The sequence below is a fragment of the Gracilinanus agilis genome, chromosome 1, assembly GCF_016433145.1.
Source record: "Gracilinanus agilis isolate LMUSP501 chromosome 1, AgileGrace, whole genome shotgun sequence".
NCBI classification, from domain to species: domain Eukaryota; kingdom Metazoa; phylum Chordata; class Mammalia; order Didelphimorphia; family Didelphidae; genus Gracilinanus; species Gracilinanus agilis.
This window is the reverse complement of record NC_058130.1, coordinates 141,209,414-141,234,514: the sequence shown is the minus strand read 5'-3', so window position 1 is coordinate 141,234,514 and position 25,101 is coordinate 141,209,414. Positions and strand designations below refer to the sequence as shown.

Genomic DNA, 25,101 nt, shown 5'->3' with positions numbered 1-25,101 from the left:
GTGTAGAAACTAATTCTTTGACTTCCAGAGTGGAAGAATTATAAGTTTATAGCTGGCAGGGACCATAGAGGCTGTCACGATTAACTTCCTCATTTTACAGATGAGGAAACTAAGGCACAAAGAGGCTATGGACTTGCTTCAGGATCAGACAGCTAGTAAGTGTCGGAGGCAGAGGAAAGTGAATAGTTGAAATAGTTCTTAGTAGAATCAAACAATTTAATCACAAAGTTGAAAGTAGTAGAAATCATTTAGTCAGTAATCTCCACTCCCTCCTCTTATATCATCCCCCCATAATGATTGTTCATCTTTTCAACAATCATGATGCATGGTATTCATTTAATAAATGCTTGCAAATTAACTGATTCTCAAAGACCTCCAGTGACCAGGGAAATTTCAGGCTCCTTGAAACAGCGTATTCTACTTTTGGTTCCCCACTTTCTACTTATTGATCTTAGAGTTTCCTGTGGTGCCTAGCAGCACCCAGGCAAACTTCCCCCAGGGCTGTAGTCTCTTCATCTTCTTGGTCCCTTTTATCCTCCCGCTGTGAATCTGGTTTCCGTTTTCCTGCCCCTGAAGCATGAATTGAGTTGGTGACGGTGTAGGTCAGGTGGGCAATCTGAACCCCCTTCCCTCAGAATGCTTGCTCGCGATCCATTCCCAGCAGACACTTGGGAGCCCATGATGACGCTTGTCCCTTCTTTTGCAGCCACACCCACTCGCCTGGTTCTATGGCCGCAGTCCGGGAGTGGTCCTGTACCCGGTGCACATTCCTGAACCCCGCCGGCCAACGCCAGTGCTCCATCTGCGAGGCCCCCCGACAGAAGCCCGACCTCAACCACATCCTGCGGCTCAGCGTGGAAGAGCAGAAATGGCCCTGTGCCCGCTGCACCTTCAGAAACTTTCTTGGCAAAGAGGCCTGCGAGGTGTGTGGCTTTACTCCAGACCCTCTGCCAGGGACATCCCCTCTGCCCATCATCAATGGGGTACTCCCTAAGCCCCCCACCATCTTAGTGGAGCCCAAAGGGAGCTGCAAAGAGGAGGCGGCGCTGAAGGTGGAGGCCGGGGAATCGGGAACCAAGAGCCCCAAGGAAGCGGAGCCAGAGAGCGGGTGGGCCTGCCAGCGATGCACCCTCCACAACACTCCCGTCGCCAACTCCTGCTCTGCCTGTGGGGGCCCTCGAAAGCTCTCGCTGCCCAAGATCCCCCCGGAGGCCCTGGTGGTCCCTGAGGTCATCACCCCTGCCGGCTTCCACGTGGCTCCTTCCACTCCACAACCCAGCTTGCCCCCAGATCTTCCCGAGGTTGACTCCACCTCAGCTACCCCAGATCCCTCCGCTCCGGAGCAAGAGCTCCCCAAAATGCCATCGTTCAGTCCTTTTTCCCCCACCCTGCAGAACAACCCAGTCCCTAGAAGCCGCCGGGAGGTACCTCCCCAGCTACAGCCGCCGGTGCCTGAGGCTTCCCAGCCCACAACGACCCCCCCCGGACCCAAGGGCTCCCCCCAGGGGCAGGGCCGAGCACCTGCCGCCGCCCGCTTCCAAGAAATCCTAGCCAGCAAGCGGCTGAGCGTGCTGGAGGAGGAGGCAGAAGCCAGCTCCCCTCTGTGGAGGTGCAGCTCCTGCTCCCTGGCTAATCCGTGCGGCACCTCGAGGTGTGAGAACTGCGGCGCCCCCCAAGGCAGCGACGTCATTGACCTCACTGGGGACACCGTCCGCTTCACCCCCGCCAGCCCCTCCAGCCCTGACTTCACCACCTGGTCGTGCGCCAGATGCACCCTCAAGAACCCCACCGTGGCCCAGAAGTGCAAAGTGTGCGGCTCATCCAAGCTGCACGGCTTCCAGGAGCACGGCGGTGGGGCCGCCCCGGGGGAGCCCGCCACCCGCTGCCCAGACTGCAGCGCCGACAAGCCCGGGGACTGCTGCTGCGGCCGGGCCCCCTCGGCCCGCAAGGCCGCCCGTCTCTTCCCCTCGCCGCCCGCCGCGCTGTCCGAGTGGGCCTGCCCGGCCTGCACCCTGCTTAATGAGCTGAAGGCCAAGAACTGTGCCGCCTGCCACACTCCGCAGGGCTGCGTGGCCCAGCGCAAAGGAGCCAGGCCGCTGACGCGCAGGGAGAGCATGCACGTGGAGAAGCGGAGGCAGACCGATGAAGGCGAGGCCAAGGCCCTGTGGGAGAACATCGTGAGCTTCTGCCGGGAGGCAAGTATGCAGGGCAGGGCCGGGACAGAGCCTCTCTGCTCTCCCCTCCTCCTCAGAGAGAGGCCCTGGTCTGGCCTGGCCTCCTCGCCAGTCTGTCTTCCTGGAGGTTTCTCACAGCTGGTGGCCTCTGCTCTTTCTCTCCGTCCTTCCCATTGGCCTGTCTCCTTCCTCCATCGTCCTGCTTGTTTCCTCCTTTGTCCTTCCTGCCCTCCTGTTTCTTCTTTCCTCGGTCCCTTCCCCTTTCCATCTTCCAACTCTTCTTTTCCTCTAGTTTCTTCTGGCCTTCAGCCTTCCCTCGCTTTCCTCTCGACTTCCTCAGCCTTGCTGCTTCTCTTCAGTGCCTCTGCCCCTTTCTCTGCTGTTGGAGGCCAGAGGCTGGGGCTTTGCCTTCGTATGGCGTCGCTTCCCTGGGTGCCTGTCTGTTCTTTCTTTGGCCCAGGGCTTTGACAGAGACACAGAGGTGGCTGAGGCCCCGAGCTTGGTCAGGTGCCGCTTTCCAAAAGGCAGAGTGACTGCGTGTCAGGGAAGCTGAGAGAGCTTCCTCGTGTCATAACAACAGACATGGGCACCGTGTTTACTTCTTCGCTGTCCGGCCATAGTTAATTTCCCTGTATGAACAGGAAGCTTCGAGTTTCTCTGGGGCTTTTCCCTTCAGGTGCCCACAGCTCACATCAGGCGTGTAATTTTCTCCCTCACCCCGGGGATAGTAAGGGAAAGCTGATTTAGCCCCCTAATCTTCCCCTGTCTTCAGTCACACAGAATCAGAGACAGAATCATGAAATCAAAGGACGTTTAGGATGTAGTAGCCTCAAGGTCATTTTAGCCAGCCAACCCTAAGCTTTCAGAGTGGGGGTGTTCAAATTCCCCCAAAAGTCAGCCCTTGTAACAATTTCCAAGCTCTGCCAATCATTCATTTTCCAGTCATGCAGCTGCAGCGGAGTTATTTGACTGCAAAGTCTTCATTGGATTCAGTCCTCCCCCTCCTGGTCCCCCACTGCCACCTCCTCTTACAGGGATGAGTCTAAGAGAACAGAAGCATCTGCTGGCAGTGCCCATGCTCAGAATCCCTCCCCACAGCCTGACTCACATTTCCATGGAAACTAAACCAAAAGAGATAAAAGAGAGATGCAGAGCATGTTTTTCATGAAGTCCAGTGTCTGATTTTTCATGAACCTGGCTGCTTAATTTCCACTGGGCTTAACTAGCTATCCCCTAGGCCCTGAGCATGTCTGCCAAAACCCAATGTGATGGCCGGCCTACTCTCCAGGTGAAGTCCCCTGTGAGTCCTCTCATGGTCTCTCCCAAAAGCATCCTGGAGAAGAAATGACCCGACTGCCCAAGCCACTGGGGAGTCAAGTTTAAAAATCTGCCCTGCTCCTGTGACTGGCCCGTTTCAATATTTGACAGGTGCAGTTTTACTCGTCTGCAACCTCAACATCATTCCCTAAAAAGTCCATCATATGACAGGGACTATATCCGGTATGGCTTGTTTCAGAGAGAACTGAGGGATTTAACACCAACAGCTGTTGGAGTCAGAATGATCCTCTAAACCCGGTTATTCTTTTTTCACCACCATTCAGACATCAAACGGTTTTTTTAGTTTTGTTTTGTTTTTGTCTTTTTCTCATGATACTTAATAAATTAATTGCCATTTAGTCACATTGCCACCCCTTTGGTACAAAATCATTGCCAAGAAAAAGAACTTTGAGGAATAAGGATACAGTCTGAGACAAGCCCAGGAGAGAGCATGGGCTCCTGGTATAACTGAAGGTCTTTGGACAAGATAAAAACCAGTTAGGAGGCCAGGCAGGAAAGCAATTAGAACCCTATTTGTTTCCCTGTGACTTTGTTGTGCTAAGGAGGAAGTCTGGGGCAATAACCTAAATTATGAGACATGCAAGTATGGACAGTTTTACTCTCCTCCTGACTCAAAATCGGTCTTATTTAGCTCTTGTTCATCTTGGGTACTCGTGGCGTGCTGCCTTGCAATGAGATCTGGAGTGGGTTCAGCTTTGACAAAAAGTGGAGTTTGTTTTTGCTTTGGTTTGTTTTAAGCTATGTTGGGGGGAAAAAATCAAAGAAAAGGATTCTGGTTCCATGTAGATAAGACCATGATAACAGAGAAAAAGCTGGTTTGTTCAGTTCTTACTTTCCTTGTGTATTCTATGCTAAGGAGATTGATCTCTGGACTGGAAAGATTAAAACAAAGATAGCTAATAGGAAGTTGATACCCAAAATAAGTATATAGAGATTAAGACCCAAATGAACTACATCTCAAGGGATTGAAAAAAACTGGAGGATGGGATTGCTGGCCTTCAGACTGTTTCTTAATGATACTGAGAAGGACTGAAGGAAGGCAAATACCAGTTTTCAAAAAAGGAAGGAGCTGCAAACTATAGGTTATTGAACCTGACTTTAATATCTGACAAAATTCTTTTATGTACTATTAAGGGGGGTTGGTTAATGAACTTGTGGAAAAGGAAACAGTGATTAGGTAGTCACCATAACTTCATTGATCATGTATCAAACATCTCATTTTCTTTTCTTTTTTCAAAACAAGGTTGTTACATTAGACTTTAGAAAAGAATTTGACAGTCTTCGGGGAAAAGCTGGAGAGATGTGGGTAAACTAGTACATTTAGATTGATTTGGAACTGGCTGAATGACTGGACCCAAAGACTAATTATTATTGAGCCAATGTCATCTTGAAAATGATGTATGTAGTAAAGTATCCCAGAGATCTATGGTTGGCCCCTGACGTTGAAAATATTTATCACTGATTTGGGTAAATGGATAACAACATGCTTACAAAATTCATAGAGTAATACTAAGTTGAGAATGAAAATTGTCTTATTGGATGGCAGAGTCAGAATCCAAAAATCTTTATAGACTAGAACATTGACATAAATTTGATAGAATAAAAGGTGATTAACTTAGACCAGGGGTCGGCAATGTATGGCTCTCGAGCCATATCTGGCTCTTTTGAGAGACAGATATGGCTCTTTCTGCAGGAGCCATAAAGTCCATTTTTTTTTTCAAGCGCTACAGGAGCGCGCACTGCGAGCACTGTATGGCTCTCACGAAATTACATTTTAAAAAATGTGGCGTTTATGGTTCTCACGGCCAAAAAGGTTGCCAACCCCTGACTTAGAGGATTCAAGAACACCAGTCCTGACCTCGAGTGAGCCAGACTCAGTTTCCTCTTATAAAACGGAAATAATAGTAAACACATATCACACAAGGTTGTTGTAAAGATCAAATAAAATATGTAAATTACTTTGCATTTTATAAATGTCAGCTATTTTAAATGAAGAGAAGTAAATATAAAGTCTTACACATAGGCTCAAAAGGGAAAAAAAAAGGAACTTCACAAGTATAGGATGGGAAAGCTTGGCTAGAAAACAGTCCATCTAAAAAAATCTGGGTTATTAGTTGACTATAAGCTTGATATAAGAAACAGTGTAATAAAGCATCCATAAAAGTGAATGCAATCTTAGGCTATATTGAGGAGGGGATAGTGGCCATCACTAGTGTCATAATCAAACTCTGGGAGTTGAGAGTCACACCTTGATTGACAGGTGAAGACAGTTGGACATTGGAATGTTCCCAGAGGCCAGGAGGACAGGAGGAAAGGCAGTTGGCCAGAAAGGATATAAATACCCTGGGAGCCCCCTGACAGAGACCCTTTAGACCCTTTGTCTTTTGGGACCTTGGCTTTTGCTTCGGCTGAGCCTTGCCTAAACTCTTGCCTTGGACATTTGTTCTTGAACATTGATTGACCCGTGGATCCTCTGATTCTCTCTGAATCCCTAGATGTTTAGGCACCTAAACCATCTCTAGATATTTAGGTATCCCAGGGCCCAGGGGGGATCTGGGAAGTGGGTAGGAGAAGAAAGAGGGTGGTAAAGGGTGGCATTTCCTGAAGGCTGTAGAACTGGCAAACAACGAGCAGTAAGAAGCTGAGAGAAATCATCAACATTTCTGTCATCCAATCAGTTGCTTACTCTGGTTTGGCTGTGGCCAGGCTGAGCCAGAGGAGGTAAAGAACAAGCCAGCATTACTGAACAGCCTACAGTCCTGAGGGATTATTGTCATAGATTTAGTGATTGGGTCACCTATTCCCCAACCCTTTCCTGATCATTCCTTTCCTTTGTTAAACAACATAGATAAAAGTTATTAAGTACCTTCCTGGAGTAGTTATTCCATCACCACTCTGGGGAGGGAGCAACGCAGTCAGATGAATGTTATCCAAGGCTGATAGAGCCCAATACCAATAATCAATCAACCCCAGGTGGGACCTTAAAGGGTTACCCATCCATTGACCTTTAGGGATCCTGCCTGGGCACTGTTATAAAGAAGGGCAGTTATTATAACATCCAGCTGGGTGGCAGGACTTGGGTGTCCCTGCACCAGCCATCAGGGAACCAAACCGAAGCTCCCTCAGATTAATATCTCAGATTACTCCTACTAATAACCAGCCTAATAGTGGTAGTATCAAGATTACCCTTTTCTTTTATAACAGTTTTTGGCTTAGCCAGACTAAAGAACCTAGCAAAAAGGAGAAAGAGAATTGAAACAACAAAAGGAAAATGGGACTAGCTAGAGCAACATTCATTTTAACCATCATCTCAATGTTCATGTACTCCTTTACCCAAGGAGTGATAAGGTTATGGTTCTATATAATTCCGGATTACTTTATGAAAATTTTGACCATCTATGACACTTACAAGTACTTGACAATAACAATGGCAGAGTTTTTATCATACTTACCAGCAATAGTAGTGGCTCTAGTAACAGTAATCCAAGGATTGATGGCATTAAGAAAACTAATCAACCTAATTTTTGGCAAAGGCAAGAATAACAATGGGGATGTGATCACACTGATGAAAGAACAAATGAGACTGATGACTGAAATAAATAACAAGATCAAACTAGGTCAGGCTCTAGATGACCATACCATCATGCAGCTAGAGATCATTAAAAGCACATACAAGCCAAAGACAAAACAGACTCCCAAAGCAAATATGATAGACGCTGGTACACAGACTGAATTTGAAATACATCAAGTTACACAGACAGAGAGTGGAGCAATGATACCTGCCACCGTGTCCTTGTTTCCAATAATTGACAAACACAATTTAGGGCTGATGGGGGAAGCTGTTAACATGAAAACATACAAAGCTTTCACGACACAAGATCTAGAAGTCTTAAAGAGGAGGTTCCCCAAGTTCTTTCTGTCCCCTTACAAAGCAACAAAAGAATTAAAACGCACATTCAGTCTTTTTAACCCCTCATACGCTGACGTGGAATTTCTACTTGGTGAATTTTTCATGCCAAGTGAAAAAGCTAGATTCATTGAAGAAACAAGAACCAATAGGAATTTAATGGACTGGCGAAGAGATCATGCAGAAATAAACTTGAGTTCACCAGAAAACATGAGAAAATTAATCAAATGAAGGACAGACTTACTAGAGGCGGTCAAAATACATGGGAAGAGACCAAATGGGTGGAACAAGTATGAAAGAGCCCAATAGTGAAACACACTTGTCACCGTTTGAACTATTGTACAGATAGCAACCGTGGGTAGGAAAAGCTCCAAGAGACACTAATTACCTATCACATCTAGGAATAGAGTGCAAAATCTATGAGTATGTCACCTTATTGAAAGAGAGATTAGATGAATTGCAAAAGTTATCTTTAATACAGCAAAGAGTTCCACTTGACTTTAGCCTACATGATTATCAGCCTGGAGATAAAGTCTATATCAGAAATTTCACAAAAAGATCAGTGTTAGAACCAAAATGTTGTGGACCACATGAAATAATCTTAGTTACACCTACATCTGTAAAAATCAAGGGAAAAAATTACTCCTATTAATAACCAGCCTAATAGTGGTAGTATCAAGATTACCCTTTTCTTTTATAACACTAGGGAGGTAATAGTTCTGTTATCTCTGGTCAGACTATATCTGGAATGTTGTGCTAAGTTCTCTGTACACAATTTGAGAAAGGATATTGGGAAACTGGAGAATGTCCAGAAGAAGGTGACCATGATGGTTAAGAAGCATTGAGATCTTGCCATATATGAATTCACTAAAGAAGTTAAAGATGATTTGCCTAGAAAAGAGAAAACTTAGCCAGGAATAGGATAACTTTCTTCAAGTGTCTGGAGGATGGGCTGTGATGTAGAAAAGGTATTAAATGTGTTCTGTTTGGCCCTAAAAGGCAGAACCAGGAGTATTAGTTGGAAATTACTAAGAGGCAAATTTAGGCTTGAAATGGCATAAAATTTCCCAACCATTAAACTTGATATAAAATGGAAAGGGCTGCTTTGGGGGATTGTGGGTTCCTTCTCATTAGAGGTCTTCAGATGGCCACTTATCAGATATTTTAAACAGAGGATCCATGTTTATTTATAGATTGAATTAGATTGCCTAGTGAGGTCACTTCTTACTCTGAAATTGTTTCTTTGACATCTGAGATTTTGTTCTTCTCAGAAGAAAGTAGATTGAGGTTTTGCTTTTTTTGAGTGTGGGGAAACCAGAACTTGTCAAGATGCAGAATATTGATGACCCAACTGTGGCAAGATCATTTGAATACTGAGGTTCATTGCTCAACCATAATGCAAGCGTGAAGTGCTGGATATATAAAGGGCCCATCACCTCTGGGATGATTTGCCTCTACCCTGAAAAGAACCTGTTGAAAGAGGATCTGCCATTATGAGTCTTGACTTTTGCTGAGGCAACATTTCCTCTGCTCCAAGGCAGTTGCCACTGGTGGCATGTATACTTGCTTTGGGTATTGGAAAGACAGTAAGTAATAAATCCCTTCAGCCATTCCATTCTGAAGTGGAGAAATGACATTTGCCTTGAGCAGTGGAACAAGGAGGATAGAGAATGGTTTGTAATGGCTAGCCAGTGGGAAGGAGATGCCTAAAAGATTTTTCAACTTCTTGTGTCTCATCAGTTGCTATTGACTTCTTATTGGAAGCATATTGGATTATTAGAATGATTATGATTATAACATTATACTTCTAGAACACCAGCAATGCATTAGCTCATCAACCTCTAGCTTTGAGAGCTTTGAGAGCTTTGAGGCTAAGCGGGACTCATGGGAATTAGTGTGATAAGTACATCCTAGGCAGTAAAAAAAAAGGGAACAGAGACAAAGGAGGGAGACAGACACAAAAACATGAGTAACAAAAGAGTCTGAGAGAGAAGGAGAGGAAAGTGGGAAAGGGGACAGAAGAAGCATATGGGAAGGGATAGAAGTGCCAATTGTCTCAGAAGCCCCTGGTGGGCTACTTATTCAGTCCATTAAACATTTATTAGATGCCTACTGTATTCCAGTTATTGTGCTAGGTTGGGCATAAAAAGACAAAAATGAAACAGTCTCTCCTTTCAAGGAACTTATTTTCTGCTGGCAATACTGTTGTTGTTCAGACATTTCAGACTCTTCATGGTCCTGTGGACCTTAGCAGCCAACACTATCCATACATGTTTCTTGTCAAAGATACTGGAGTGGTTTGCCATTTCCTTTTCCAATTAATTAAGGCAAACAGAGGTTAAATGACTTACCCAGGTTACAGCTAGTAAGCATCTGAGGCTAGATTTGAACTGAGGACTTCTTGACCCTACGTCTAGCATGGTATCCACTGAGCCACCTAGTTTCTTCCAGTGCAGAGGATCCTGTGCCTATAATGAGTAAATACAGATTAATTTCGAAAGAGGAGATTATGCTAATAAGGAAGGTTGAAGAGAGATTGGGTTCTTAAGAATTGGAAGTGAGAGGATGTGACTGCATTTTGCCTGGGGGACATCTATGTCCTAGATGAGGGAACTGAGCACCAAAGAAGTGAAGTGACTCACTCAAAGTCATTCAGAAAAGTAAGGGTAGAAGAACTAGCAGAGATCATGCTGCTCAGCAGCCCATCACTGAAGCACTGCTCTCCCCAATCTTGCAGCTTCCAAAGATCAAACTGGAGAAGAGCCTCAGAATCTAGAACTTGCAGTAACAGCTTGTGTCAGAGGGGGAAATGAGGGACCCCCTATTTGTGGTCTTATGCTATATGAATGCCAATAAAATGCTCCAGATAATAGAAAAAAATATATAAAGACTGTATCTAGGTGGTGGCACCTGATTTGTGCTTTGAAGGAAGCTAGAGATTTAAGAGGCGAGAAGAGAGGAAGGAGCACTTTCCAAACGGGGGGAACCATTTCTGCAAAAGGCATGAAGAAAAGAGATAGGCTGTTATATAAATTAGGAAACACTTAGCAGGAATATTTGACTAGAATAGAGAGTAAATTACTAATAATAATGATAAAAATGAAGATAATGATGATGATAGCTAACATTTATATAGCACACACTGTGTGCTAGGACAGTTATTATCCCATTTGACCCTCATAACAGCCCTGTAAAGTAGGTGCTGTTTCTTAACCCATTTTATAGATGAGGCAAACAGAGGTGATTTGCCCAGGATCACACAACTAGTAAGTGATTTAGGTCAGATTTGAACTCTGGTCTTCCTGATCTAGGCCCAGTACTCTATCCACTGTACCACCTAGCTGCCCCATAAAGAAGAATATGACATAAGACTGGAATGGTAAATGGGCACCAGATTATAAAGGGCTTTACATGCCAGGCTAAGATAGATGGGAGAGATAATAAGGTACCACTGAATATTTTTGTGTAGATAAAATGACATGTTCACATTTGAAATTTAAGAATATGGATTTGGCAGCTGTGTGAAGGATTAAGCAGAGATAGAAAAAACTAGGGAGGTCAGTCAATAGGCTATCACAGTAGTCCAAGCAAGAGGTAATGAGAGTCTGTACTTGGATGAATGGAGAGAAGGAGAATATAAGTGAGCAATGTTATGGATCATTAAGATTTGACAACTTATTGAATATGGGCTGTGAGATTGAAAGAAGAATCAGAGAGAACTCCAAGACTGGAATGAATAGAATCTCATGGTGGCACCATTAGTAGTAATAGAGATATTTGAAGGGATGGAAGGGTTTGGATAGAATTGTAAAGAGTATAGTTCTATACCTGCTAAGTTTGAGATGTCTGTGTGACATTTAGGTGGAGGTATCCATAAGGCAACTAGTAAGGAAACGTGTGAAGGACAACTAGTGTTCAGGGGTGACCTTAGGGCTAGATATCTGGTTTGGGAGTTGTCTGCATTGAGATGATAGTTGAATCCATGAAAGCTGATAAGGTCACCAAGTAAGAAGATGCAGAGAGAGAATTCCTAGGTCAGAGACTTGGGGGAAAACCTCAGTTTAGGAGGCGGGACACAATGATCCCACAAAGAAGATGGAATAGGAGTAGTTGGGTAAGTAGGAGAAGAACCAGTGCAGAACAGATATGACAAAAACTTAAAGAATAGGTTATTTAGGAGGAAGGTATAGTCAGCAATGTCAAATGCTACAGAAAGTTCAATAAGAATGAGGACGAGAAGTCATTGGATTTGACACTTAACATTGGGGGTCAGCTAGGTGGCTCAGTAGATAGAGAGGCAGGCCTGGAGATGGGAAGTCTTAGGTCAAATCTAGCCTTAGACATTTCCTAGCAGATGATCTTGGGCAAGTCACGTAACCCCAGTTGCCTTGTCCTTTCACCTCCTCTGCCTTGGAACTGTTCCTTAATATAGATTCTAAGACAGAAGGTAAGGATTTGAGAGAGAGAGAGAACATTGGTAACCTTGGGAAAAGTTATTTCAATTGAGTAGTGGACTTGGAAACTTGATTGCATGCTACTCAGAGAATAGGCAAACTATGTAAAAACAATTTTTGGCAAGTACAAAATTAAAGGGCAAAAACTGTGACAATATAGGTTTAAAACTGTTTTGGATACTTTGATAGATTTAATCAAAAGTATCTTCAGTGATAAAGTGAAGTGGAACTGATAGATGAACTTCCCTTCAGGGCCAAGCGCAAGGAACACTAAAGAGACTGTTGTTATAGAAAAATAAACTATTTATTTAAAATATATAAGGATAAAAGGATTTCTGATTCTAAGGGATTCTAATTCCACCCAAATAAAACTCTCTGGTTCCACAAGGAACTGCTTTTCCTGTGTTTTGCAAGGGGTAAAAAGGGGTTTTGGTCGGGTGAATATTAAAAGGTTTGGTCGCCAGGGAAAATTGAATAATTATCAATCCCCAATTAAAGAATAACCTCAAGTCAAAATGACTTTTATGGAAGTTTATTTACAAATGAGAAGAGGAAGAGAAAATAAGAAAATCAGAGAGAGGATAGGATAGGATAGGATAAGTGATCTAACACCTAAGTAATTTTCTCCGGCCTCCTTTTCCACCCAGGCAGATCTAATTAATCCTCAGTGGAAGGAGGCTCAGCCTTGGAGCCAAGGCCAAAGGGCTGGAGATGAATGAAGCAGAAGCTTCAGTCACAGGGTCTCTTTTGAAATAGCAATTTCTTTAGAGAAGTTCAGGAAGATTTAGTTTTTACATTCACCACATGTAATTCCAAGGGAAGAGATTAACAGCAGTCTCACTTAGTCTAAGGTCTCAGCCAGTAGTTGAAGCTCCTCCAGGTCCTAGTCACCCACCATAAGAAGAGAGCAGCCCAGAGCCAAAAAGGGTCAAGCCCCGGAGGTCATTTCTTTCATCACTTTCTGTGCCTCCCTTCCAGTTTACGTGTCCAATCACAACAGACATTTTTCTTAGAACTGCCTAGGGGGCAGTCAGTCAATTCTGATTCGTCACCCATTCTTGCACATGTGGGTCATAGACCTCCCCACTTGAGAGTTAAGTGGAGTTGTTTATACTTTTGGTGATTAGACTTGAGAATGGGCAAAGTAGATTTAATCTCATTATCACAGTTTCACAGGCTACACTATTCCTCCCTAATCTAACTAACCCAAATTTATACTATTCTAAATAAAACTACCACTACTATCCTTAGAATTCTTAACTTCGCCTTTAAGTTATAAAAATAACAAAGGCTAGCTGGTTGAGTCTCAACAAGAATCAAGTTAGGACTCTGAGCCTTAACAGTCTCAGAGTCCAAACCAAAGACCAGGGTTTCTTTGGTCTTCTCAGAGTTTGATCAATCTATAAACAGTAATAATAATCCTTAGTGTTTCCCAAGTTAGAAAAGAAAACACTAAGCTTCTTCAGGTCTTTCACTCAGACACAGAGAGAAAAAGGCAAAGATGTTACCTTCTCCAGCCCTGAGGGAGAGTCCCTATGTGTGACTCTGCCAACTGTCAGTGACCAACTCCCTGGGCCACACCCAGAGAGGGAGTAACTGTCAAGAAAGATGGTTAAACTGTCAGCATTTGTAATTAACATACTCTCCCAACTGCTTCAAACTCCAATTCTTTTTCAAGCCAGTTTCCTCACTTCTTATCTCTAAACTAATAAAACAATACTCATTTTCTAATATTCTTATAACTACTAGGCAAGGTCTGTGTTAAACAATTTCCTTATGCCTCTCCTATGGATGATAAATGTCAAACCTTTATTGAGGGTTTGTCCAGGTAGAGCATAGTTCAAGTAAGGGAGGAAGAGAGAAAGGGCTTTGTTAGGGACAGATATTTGGTGCCAGAAAAGGGCTTACCAAATATCCGGGCAACAAAGGATAGTGAAAAGACTAGCATTGTTGGAGCTACAGAACCTGGGTTCAAGCCCTGTTTTACTACTTAATATACTACTACTGCCTCTTGTAACCTAAAAACAAATCACTTTACTTTTCTGGGTCTCCTTTTCCTCACATCTAAATTATGGAAGATTGAACCAGATCATCTCTAGCTTGTGTAGCTTTAAATTCTATTAACAATCTTGAGGTTTGGGAGCCACACAGATTCATTCACTTATTGAAGTAGCATTATGAGGAGAACATGGAAGACCTTCATCAGACTTGCCCAAGAATCTTGAGTTTTATTTAAAGTGGAGAGAGAAATGATCTTCACTCTTGCTCCTTCTTTAATTTGCCCAGCTCCAGGGTTCCTTGGCCAGTGGTCCAGGCTTTCCTGATAACTTAGTCTCTTCCTTGTGGCTCATATTTTTTCTATTTGCAATACATAGGTGGTGGGGCACAAGAGGGTTGTGAGGAATTATCAATAAGAGGGCTAAAGCCCTTGCCAGTTACTGAGTGCTCTAGATGTGCCGAAAAATAACATCTTCGTGTTCAAGAGGCACTTCTGCAGAAGTGTCTCCTAGAGCCTGCATGAAGTGTTCCCTTGCAGGGTAGGGAAGAACTCCCTGCCAATATTTGGCCTACATAGGACAAACACAGACTCGCCCAAGGAGCTTCAGAAGCATGGCTCCATTGAAACTTGTCTCTTGGAGATGGTCTCTTGTGAAACAGAATCCTCCACCCTTGTTCACTCCCAGTATCCTAGCAGGAAGCTATTCATTCATCATCATACCCCTATGAGCCCACAGGTGACTCATGTTTCAGAAGCCTGTTTTATATGTAAGTAACCTGAAACCTGCTGAGGGAAGGTGACTGGCTCTGGAAGAGATGGTGACAGTATTTGAAATGGAACAGAAGTGTTCTGACTCAAAGACCTCAAAGTTACCCCTGGGGTCATCCCTCCACTTAGCGAGGGTGGCCCAACTAGTAAAGGTTCTTGATCAACTAATCACAAGCTAGAAAGATGGGTCACATTCTACCCTCTCTAGGATAACTAATTGTGGGGTTGATCTCCAAGACTCCCACACCTATTCTTTTATCCTCCAGCACTTCCTCACTTTGTCCCTTCCCTCCACAATTCAAGTTCTTAGGCTCCCCACTTAAGCATCAGTAGTTGGCCCCTCAGGACAGTTATGTTCTGACCATAACAGCAGCTGTTCAGATGCCATTAAGAAAATCTCTCCCTTCCCCCCCCCCCCCCACAACACGCCTTTCTTCAGTCTCCCAGATTACCTTGCTCATAACTTTTCAGAAGGCAATAGACTTTGGCTTCAGAGCAGTGACCAAAGAGCTTCAACTTCCTACTTTTGATTTTGATTGGGAAACTGAATTGTAGAGGATAAGAAAACATGGATATGTTACAGTATACATTGCAGCTCTAATTACATTTCTTTTTTTTATTCAGAGAGATTGTATTTTCCCAATTATATGTAATAAATTTTCAACATACATGTTCCAGAATTATAAGATCCAAATTGTCTCCATCTTTCTCTTCCCTCCTTCCTCCTCATATGCGTGTGTGCGTGTATGTGTGTATGTGTATATATATATATATATATATAATTGATAGACATGCTCTTGGTTTCCAGCTCTTTGTCATCACAAAAAGAGCTGCTATACATATTTTTGTACAGGTAGGTCCTTCCCCCTTTTTTAATGATCTCTTTGGGATACAGACCCAGGAGTGTAACTTCAGTATCAAAGGGTCTGGACAGTTTTATAGCCCTTTGGACATAGTTTCAAATTACACTCCAGAATCAGTTCACAACTCTATCAACAATGCATCAGTGTTCCAGTTTTGCCACATCCCCACCAACATTTGTCATTTTCCTTTCTTGTCATATTGGCCAATCTGATAAGTGTGAGGTGGAATTTCAGAGTAATTTTAATTTGCATTTCTCTAATCAAGAATGATTTAGAACATTTTTTCTTATAAAAGTTTGACTTAGTTCTCTATAAATTTGAGAGATTAGACCATTATCAGAATTTTTCCCAGCTGTTTCCCTCCTATCTTGGTTACATTGGTTTTGTTTGTACAGAAGCTGTTTAGTTTAATATAATCAAAATTATTTACTTTACATCTTAAAATTTTCTCTGTCTTGTTAGGGCATAAATTCTTCCCTTATCCATGGATCTGCCAGATAAACTATTCTACTTTCCCCAAAAGCTGGAGTCTTTGGGGTTATCAAACACTAGGTTGCTAAGGTCATTTACCCCTGTATATTGTAGATCTAATCTATTCTATTGAACCACTATTCTATTTCTTAGTCAATAGCAACTTGTTTTGATGATAACTGCTTTATAGTACAGTTTGAGATCTGGTACTGCTAGGACTCTCCTTCCTTCACATTTCTTTTCATTAGTTCCTTTGATACTCTTGACCTTTTTTTCTTACAGATGAATTTTCTTATTATTTTTTCTAGTTATAAAAATAATTATTTGATAGTTTGATTGGTATGGCACTGAATATGTAAATTAATTTAGATGGAATTGTGATTTTTATTATATTAATTTGGCCTACCCATGAGCAATTAATCTTTTTCTAATTGTGTAGATCTGACTTTATTTGTGTGAAAAATGTTTTGTAATTGTGTTCATATAAATTCCTGTCTTTGTCTTGGCAAATGGATTCCCAGGTATTTTATATTGTCTAGGGTTATTTTTAAGTGGATTTTTATTACATTTCTTTTATTTATTTATTTTTTAGGGCCTTGCCTTTCGTCTTATCAATACTGTGTATTGGTTCTAAGGCAGAAGAGCAGTAAGGGCTAGACAATGGGGGTTAAGTGACTTGCCCAGGGTCACACAGCTAGGAAGTATCTGAGGTCAGGTTTGAACCCAGGACTTCCATCTCTTATATTTCTTTCAAATTTTTCTTTCATACTTTTCTAATTCTGTGGAAGGCACAAATGACTTTCCAGGCACTCAGGTTTTCATGGTATTATCCTTGATACCTCACTTTCCTCAAGTGATTCTCTTGAAATCCACTTCTGTCTCTACTACTTTTGACTCCAGGATCAAATATTAAATAATATTTATCCCATCCCTTTCTAATTGTTTTTGTTGTTGTTGTTGTTTAATCTTATAATGCACATAATTACTAGAGTAGTAGTAAATGTATACAGTTTATAAAAAATATTCATGGGATGGGGCAGCTAGGTGACTCAGTGGATAGAGAGCCAGACTTGGAGTCAGGATGACGTGGGTTCAAATCTGGCCTCAGACATGTCCTAGCTGTGTGACCCTGGATAAGCCACTTAAAACCCTGTTGTCTAATCCATACTGTTCTTCTACCTTAGAACCAATACATAGTATTGATTCTAAGATGGAAAGTAAGGGCTTATTTAAACACAACAATGTATACATTGGGAATTTGTACTAAAAAATCTTTTTATCAATAAGAGTATGCAATCAAAAGTTTGGAGACCACTGTGCTAAAGCATTAGTTTAAGGTCGAGTGGCCATGATCTCTTGCACCAGATCCTTAAAAAAAATTTTTTCCCCATTTTCCCCCCATTACATTTAAAAACAATTTTAGTGTTCATTTTTTTAAAATTTTGAGTTCCAAATTCTCTCCCTTCTCAACCTCTCTCCCTTGCTCCTTCCCACTCTTCCCTCCTCTCTGAGAGAGTAAGAAATCGGATATAGATTTTTACATGTGAAATCATGTAAAACATTTTCCATATTAGTGTTTTTGTGGAAGAGATCTCAAACAACAAAAAAAGAAAGTGAAATATAGTATATTTTGGTATGCAATCAGTCTAGTCCCTTTTTGGTATAAAATAGATCTCCTCTAACTCTCTGTGGTTGCAGCAGCATGCTATTTCAAGGTTGGAGTGTGGTTAAGCAGCATGGTCTTAAAGAGTAAGTGCTGGTTTGGAGACATCTGTGATCACATCCTGTCACCATTCTTACCTCTAGGAATTAACCTCTCTGTATCATCATCATCATCTCTAAATTTGGAGTTGGATTAAATGATCTCTAAGTTCCCTTTGAGCTGTAAATGTATACACTTGTTTTAAGGATTTTGTTTGAAGTTTTTCAGCATTCTGATGACCATTATTTTCTTAATCATTACATATGAGAGAGCATACTTGACTTATAGGGTGACCAAGTCTATGGTTGTGATGTACTGAGGTTCTTTATTTTTGGTTGGGTCTCATCTCCCCACCAGGGAATAATGTATGTTTGTTTTTTTAAACCCTTACCTTCTGTCTTAGAATCAATACTGAGAATTGGTTCTAAGGCAGGAGAGTGGTAAAGGCTAGGCAATGGGGGTTAAGTGACTTGCCCAGGGTCACACAGCTAGGAAGTGTCTGAAGTCAAGTTTGAACCCAGGACCTCCCATCTCTAGGCCGGGCTCAGAGTCCACTGAGCTACCCAGCTGCTCCCACCCAGAGTATAATGTTAATAAAAATAGCCTTGGAATTGAAAGCATCTAGTAGTCAGCCAAGTCCACCCCTTCCTGGGTTACAGCAGAAGCATGTCCAGTGGCTCTGAGAATGTGTAACTTGAAGAAATATGCTCTAGTCCTGAGGGCTTTATTGCCCATTTTCATTCTGAGCATTGTTTTGCCTCAAACTGATACAATTTTAGCATCTCTGGCTCAGACTTGTCTTTGTATCACCACACTAAGTAAGCACTCTACCTCACACATGGTCAGTGCTTAATAAATGTTTAATGGCAGACTGTTCACTCCTTTGTACAGGAACAGAAAAGTGAAGAATCCAGTAAGGAGTCTTTATTGACAGCACTCTTTTGAGGAGACTTCAGAACAAGGGCTGATGCCTTTGTACCGAGGCATCAGCCATTTGGGGCCTTCTGGAGACAAGAACTTTCTCAGAATGCACCCATATGATCCACGAGGGCCCAAGTGTGAGAGACAGAGTGCCTGGCACTAACCCTTAAAACTAACACTAAAAACCAAAAAAAGGAAATGGTCCCTTAAGTCTACTTTGTATAAAGAAGAGTCTTTCTTTCTCCAATCCCCCAAGAAATTGTAAAGGTTTCTTAGGAGAGATGAGATTTGGATAATAGTTAGGTATGTTTGGGAGGGGTAGAGGCATGTGTGTTGTGCTCGCACATATACATATATGTATGTATGTATGTATGTATGTGTCACTGTTTGAATTGAGAAACTCTTTAGTTCCTGCAGACCCCAAAAAAACTCTGAAAAGCCTGAGAGAGGGGGAGAGATATTTCCTTTCAGTATTAAAAAAATTAATGTTGAAAACAGATTTGAAGGTTTGCTTTTCAGTGCCAAGTTCCTTCTAGTGTATTGGCAATAAGGGACAGTGAATTTTAAGAAAAATCAAGCAATGTAACTGTCCCCTAAGCCAAAAAAAATCTGGTTTCCAAACTACTGTGGTTTCTTTAGCTGTAAATGGACCCCATAGGCAGACCCTCAAGGGCAAGAGGAAAGAAGCAGTAGCTCTAAGCTATATCTTACTCCGTAGCTAGAATTTATATATACCTAATACTTAAATAGATAACACTTTTAAGATTTGCAAAACACTTTCCAATTATTTCATTTTATCCTCACAACAACCCTGGGAAGCAGGTGCTATTATATTATCCCTATTTTATAGATGAGGAAACTGAGGCAAATGGGGTTAAGTGACTTGCTCTGGAACACATAGCTGGTAAGTGTCTTAAGAGTGGATTTGAATTAGGGTTTTTCTGACTTCGGCTCCAGTGGTCTAACCACTGTGCCACCAACTGCCTTTATTTTAATGTGTTCTATACTCCTAGTAGAATGTAAATTCCTTGAGAGTGGAAACCATTCTATTTTTGTCTCTTATCCCCAGGGTCTAGCATAGTGCCCTCCATATACTAAGCATGGAACACATAGTTGCTAAGTTGAATTGGAAGGGATTATAACTGAAGTTTCTCCATTTGGACATACTTTTAAGTTATTGGGAATATTTGACCTGGTGAAGAGAAGATTTAAACAGTGAATGAGCAAATGAAAAAGCCCTTATTAAATACTTACCAACATATATGGAGGAGCAGTGGCCAGGGAATGGAGTTTTGATCTTAGGGAGTCACAGAAATGGTGAGTTTATATGATAAAAACGATGGCACTATTGATTTAATTAATATCCCCAGTTGTTTTTCAGTCATTTTTAAGTCATGTCCAACTCTTCATGACCCCATTTGGTGTTTTCTTTGCAAAAATACTAGAATGGTTTGCCATTTCCTTCCCTAGCTCATTTTTTTATCAATGAAGAACTGAGGCCAACAGGATCAAGTGATTTGTCCAGGGTCACACAGCTATTAAGTGCCTGAGGCTGGATTTGAGCTCGGGCTCCAGGCCTATCACTCTAGCCACCAAAGCCCACTATTCTCAGAGCATGAAGTAGAAGGGTGAGGAGTGACAAGATGGTACCTACATGGTGATGGGCAGATGGCGGAGCATCCTGGATTAGTTCTGGATAGCTGAATGGAATATAAAGATAAAATGTGGGGTTGATGTCCAAAGCTAACCATGAGATACAATGGGCTGAAAAGCTAACTAAATTTTTGCAGGGGTCTGCCAGGTGGGAACTCCAGAGGTGAATAGATTACTTCTCTAGGCCCTGGGGGCATGGATTCTGGAGAGTCCGTGTGGAAGAGACTGGTCCAGATAGGGAGGCTCTGAGGCAGGCAGATGGTCAGGTATTCTGGGTGGGAACTTGGTAAAAATTTATGTTCACTATCTTCAAATATCTGAAAAGTTATCATAATAGCTCACAGTTTTATCACACCTTTCTTATGGATTAAAATTCAGTTTAACTGGGCAGGGAGAAGTGCATATTAATTGGGAAGAAAAATTTTTTTTACCAAGGTGCTGTGCTCTTCACTAGAATTACCTGAACAAACAAAATAGTTCTTACCCTCAGGGAACTTCACTTTTACTGGGGTAATATATATGCTTAAAAGTAAATACAAAGTGATTTGAGGAGAATGGAAAAAGCCAAGAGGCAGTTCTTGTCCTGGTCCTTCTACATAGTGAGAGATTCCCAAAAAGAGATGGGGAGCAAGTGCATTCTGGGAATGGGGATAGCCCTGCAAAGTAGTTTGCTTATTTGGCAGAAGGATGACTCGTTCTTCTTTCTCCCCTAGAACAAAACTAGAGCCATAGTAGGAACAAGAAACTTTTTTTCTGCTTGATATAAGGAAGAACTTGGAGTGATATCCAAAAATAGAATGGCCTGCCTCAGAAGAACAGTGAGTTCCCTGTCTCTGGCTAGATGATCCCTTGTGTCTAGCTTTCAAGAGACTTTTTAGAGGGGCTTCCCTATTTGGTTTAGGTGACCTCTGACATCATCTGACAATTCTTAAGATTCAATGATCTTAAGTAAATGTTTGAATGTGTCTAGTTTTATAAGCAAACTCTTTTTTTTCCTCTCCTGAGGACAGAACAAGAGGACATGGTTAAAATTGTAGTAGTATAGGGATTAGAGTTAGACCTTAGAAATGTCATGAAGAGGCTCTAAGAGAGACATTAGTATATATTTCCCAAGGAAAGTTGGGGCATTTCCAGGAAATGATCAAGGCAGACTGTTTGCTTGAAGGGAAATTTTGAGTGGGCTTTTACTGTAAATTCGAGGAAAAGACTAGATGACCTCTGAAAATTTTACTTTATCCCTTTCTTCATTCCATGCCTTCAGGTGCTTAGGTTAACTAAGGGAAGATTCGAGTTTAGGCCTGATTCTCCAGGGAAGGCAAAGACTCTTGAAGCCCAGAATTCTATATTCTTGTCTGCCTCTCCCTGTGGAGTAGTCATCATCCATGCTGCAACTTTCACCCACCCCTCCCCTGGATGTGGGAAAACTCAGCAATGCTGAGAGTATTATTCTAACTTTATGAATCAGCTCTCACTAGGGAGCAGCCAACCCCTGTAATCTCAGAAAGGTCTCTTTGAAGAACATGAGGCAGCAATGGGAAGACTGTCCCAGAGTCAGGATGGTAGATGCTAGAGCCAAAGACCAAAGGAAGGTATTTAAGTCCCTCTGCAAATCTATACAAAACAAGAATCATTTTAATCTCTTTTAAGTATGGCCTTCCTAGGAAGCCTAGGAATATGAAATTACTTAAAAAGGACCTTCTAAGGATTTTGAATCTATGACCCTTATCCCTGAGTTCTTTGAGCCTGAAGCCTTCTTGAAAGCCAGCTTAGGGGACAAATGAGTAGAATGGGATGAGGCCAGGGATCCCTTCTTCCTTGTCAGCTTATTGTTGGAGTCCCCTAGCTCAGTGTAATAAAGTAGGATGTGTCCCCACTAGACTTTGGTTAGTCTAAGAACAATTCCTATAGTGACAGATTTGGAAATTTTCATTTGGATTTCACCCAGGAATATTCTCTTCCTTTTTCTCCCTGCCATTTGATTTCAGGCTCCTTTCTTTGCACTGATCGCCCCTTGAGTCACACATTTACAGCTGCAAAGAGAACTCATCTTTATCCAATCCCTTGTGTCCAAATTCTAACTTTCCATCTTATGATTGTGTAGTATAAAGGATAGAGGGCTGGCTTTGGACCTAAGAAATCCACAGTTCAAGTCAGACCTTAGGCAATTACTGGCTGTGTGACCCAAACAAGCCACTTAACCTCACAGTACTCTAGGCAACCCTTTGAATACTATTGGCTAGAGCAGCTAGGGAGCACAGTGGATAAAGCACCAGGCTTGGAGTTGGGGACCTGGGTTCAAATCTGGCCTCAAATATACCCTAGCTGCATGACCCTGGGCACGGCACTTAACTCTGATTGCCTAGCCTTTGCAGCTCTTATATCTTAGAATTGCTACAAAGACTGAAGGTAAGGGTTTAAAAACAAACAAACAGGTTGCAGAAAAGTTGCTGACCTGCCCTGGGAATTTCTTTGTTAGGCACTCCCTGTGTCAGTGAAACCACAGGTCCTGTCCCTATCCCTACTTCTCTTTCTGACATCCATTCTGTGGCCCAGGCTTTCCACTTGGCCCTTAGCACACAGGATGGGGAGTAGAATCTATAGCACTGAAAGGCAGGCCATATGGCTTAGTTAGTGGATGGAATGCTGGACAGGTAGATTCGTGTTTGCATTCTGCCCCCAACACTTATTAGTTGTATTAACTCAGGCAAATGACTTAATTCTCTGAGCCTCTGTTTCCTCAACTCTAAAGTGGAGGGCTAATAATATCTATAAAGCCTATCTCCTAGGGCTTTTAGGGGGTCAGATGAGATTGTGTATTTAAAGTACTTTGAAAATCTTAGGGGTCAGACAAATATCAGTTATTTCTGTAGTCTTTAAACACTCCTGGAGTAGTTTCTCAAACTCAGGATAGGTTTTGCCAGGACAGCTAAAACAGACTGTCCTCAAAGAGCTTATATTCCTTTTGGGAGAGGGCTATATATGGGGTATTCAAACTAGTACCTCTGTTGTGAAGGCTTGCCAAGCCCTTTTCAGGGCTGCTCATTTATCTTTGCTGTCTACTGTTCAACCAACTCTCACTTGTGGCTTCAAGAAGCTATAGCATTGTAGCAGCCACATCCCAGTAAAACTACCTCCAGAGACAGGCTAAACTAGACTGAAGGTAGCCAATAGGTCTCAAAACCATCAGTGATTTAGGGGAATGTCTGTCCCAAGCATATGAAGACTTTCCCCAACACAATGGGTAGATGGGAACACTTTGTTCCAACAGCCATGAAAGTGACTAAAGCAGGCTCTGTGGAGCACTTAGAACTTGGTCAGACATCGAAGATGCCAAGGTCATTAACTGTATCCCAAACCATCACCAATTTTCTTTGACTGGGGGAGAGTGAGACCGGTGACTAGGCAACTCTATCTTGCTTAAATGCAATTCACATGTAGTGTGACCTGTTCTCTAGGAATAAATTGGATAAAGGAGAAACTGGTGTAGGGAGACTAGTTTAGGAGAAGCTATTCTAATAGTCTAGGTGAGAGGTGATGAGGTCCTGAACTAGGGTGGTGGATATCAGTGGAAAGAAAGAGATAGATATGAGAGATTTTATAGAGCCAAAATTGACGTGATGTGGGAATTGATTGGATATGGGTAGTGAAGAGAGAGAATTGTTGATGATTTTGAGTTTGAATATCTTGATGAAGAGAAGGCTTTCACCAAATACAGGGAAATTAGAAAGAGGGGAAAGCAGAAAATGAGTTTAGTTTTGGACATGTTGCAATGCCTATGGAAGATCAATTGGAGGTATCCATCAGGCATTTGGTGATATAGGACTAAGGTTCAAGAAAGACTTGTACTGTTTAGATAGGCAGATAGATAGGTAGAGATAATTGATCCTTTGGAAGCTAATGAGATAACTAACAGGAAATATAGAGATGTCTTAAAGCAGAATGTTAGGGTACATCCATAGTTAGAAGGTTGGAATATAGATGGTATTCCAACAAAGAGACCAAAGGGAGTGTTCATTTAGATAGGAGAAGAACCCAGAGAGTAGTGTCATAAAAAACTAGGAAGAGAAGAGTATCCAAGAAAAAGAGGTAGTCAATAATTTCAGATGCTTCAGGAAGGTCAAGAAAGGTCAAGAGGAGGACTCAGAAAACATCAATAGGTTTTTAATCTTGGAGGGAGCAATTTTAATTTCTTGATGTAGGAAGCCAGGTTACAAGGAACTGAAGTTTGTGGAAAGTAAGAAAATGAGGTTAATGAGTGTATACAGTTGCTTCTAGAAGGTCTGTCCTAGATAAAGATGTTATAAGGCACCTTCCTCTTCAGCACCACTGCTGCTGCCTTTTCAATTTCTTGCATTGTGAAAAGAAGGAAAGGTTTCTAGGACAGTAACTTAAAGAGATGGTAAGAACAAGTGAATTTTTTTTTTTTTAAGAATATGGGAGATTGGAGCTTGTGTGTAAGCAGTGGGGAAGGAGCCACCAGATAAGTGAGAGACTGAAACTTAATTAATGAGAGGGGCAGCTAAGGTGGATCAGTGGATAGAGCATCAGGTCTGGAGTTGGGAAGACCTGGGTTCATATCTGGTCTCAGACACTTCCTCACTATGTGACCCTAGGCAAGTCACTTAACCCCATTTACCTAGCCTTTGCCCTTCTGTCTTAGATTTATTAGTAGGACAGAAAGTCAGGGTTTTTTAAAAAAGAAAAAGAAACTTAATGAAAGAGTAGATGGTTGATTGAAGTTGTCTGTTTGTGAGCTTATCAGCTTAGGGAGGAAGTGGAGGGGTATCAAAACAAGGACACTGGTGGAGGAGTTGGGTATTTGCAAAGAGAACTCCTCTAAACTTGGAGTAA

General features: G+C 42.1%; 1 protein-coding gene across 1 annotated transcript in view; it reads left to right on the top strand.

The window, feature by feature from the left end:
* Nucleotides 1-706: 706 nt before the first annotated feature.
* CAPN15 (calpain 15) overlaps nucleotides 707-25,101 on the top strand; it is a 39,593-nt gene continuing 15,198 nt past the window's right edge. Inside the window, exon 1 of the mRNA XM_044657585.1 lies at nucleotides 707-2,195. Within this exon, the coding sequence (XP_044513520.1) occupies nucleotides 729-2,195 (1,467 nt within the window). The 5' untranslated portion in view covers nucleotides 707-728. The remainder of the gene's footprint in view (nucleotides 2,196-25,101) is intronic.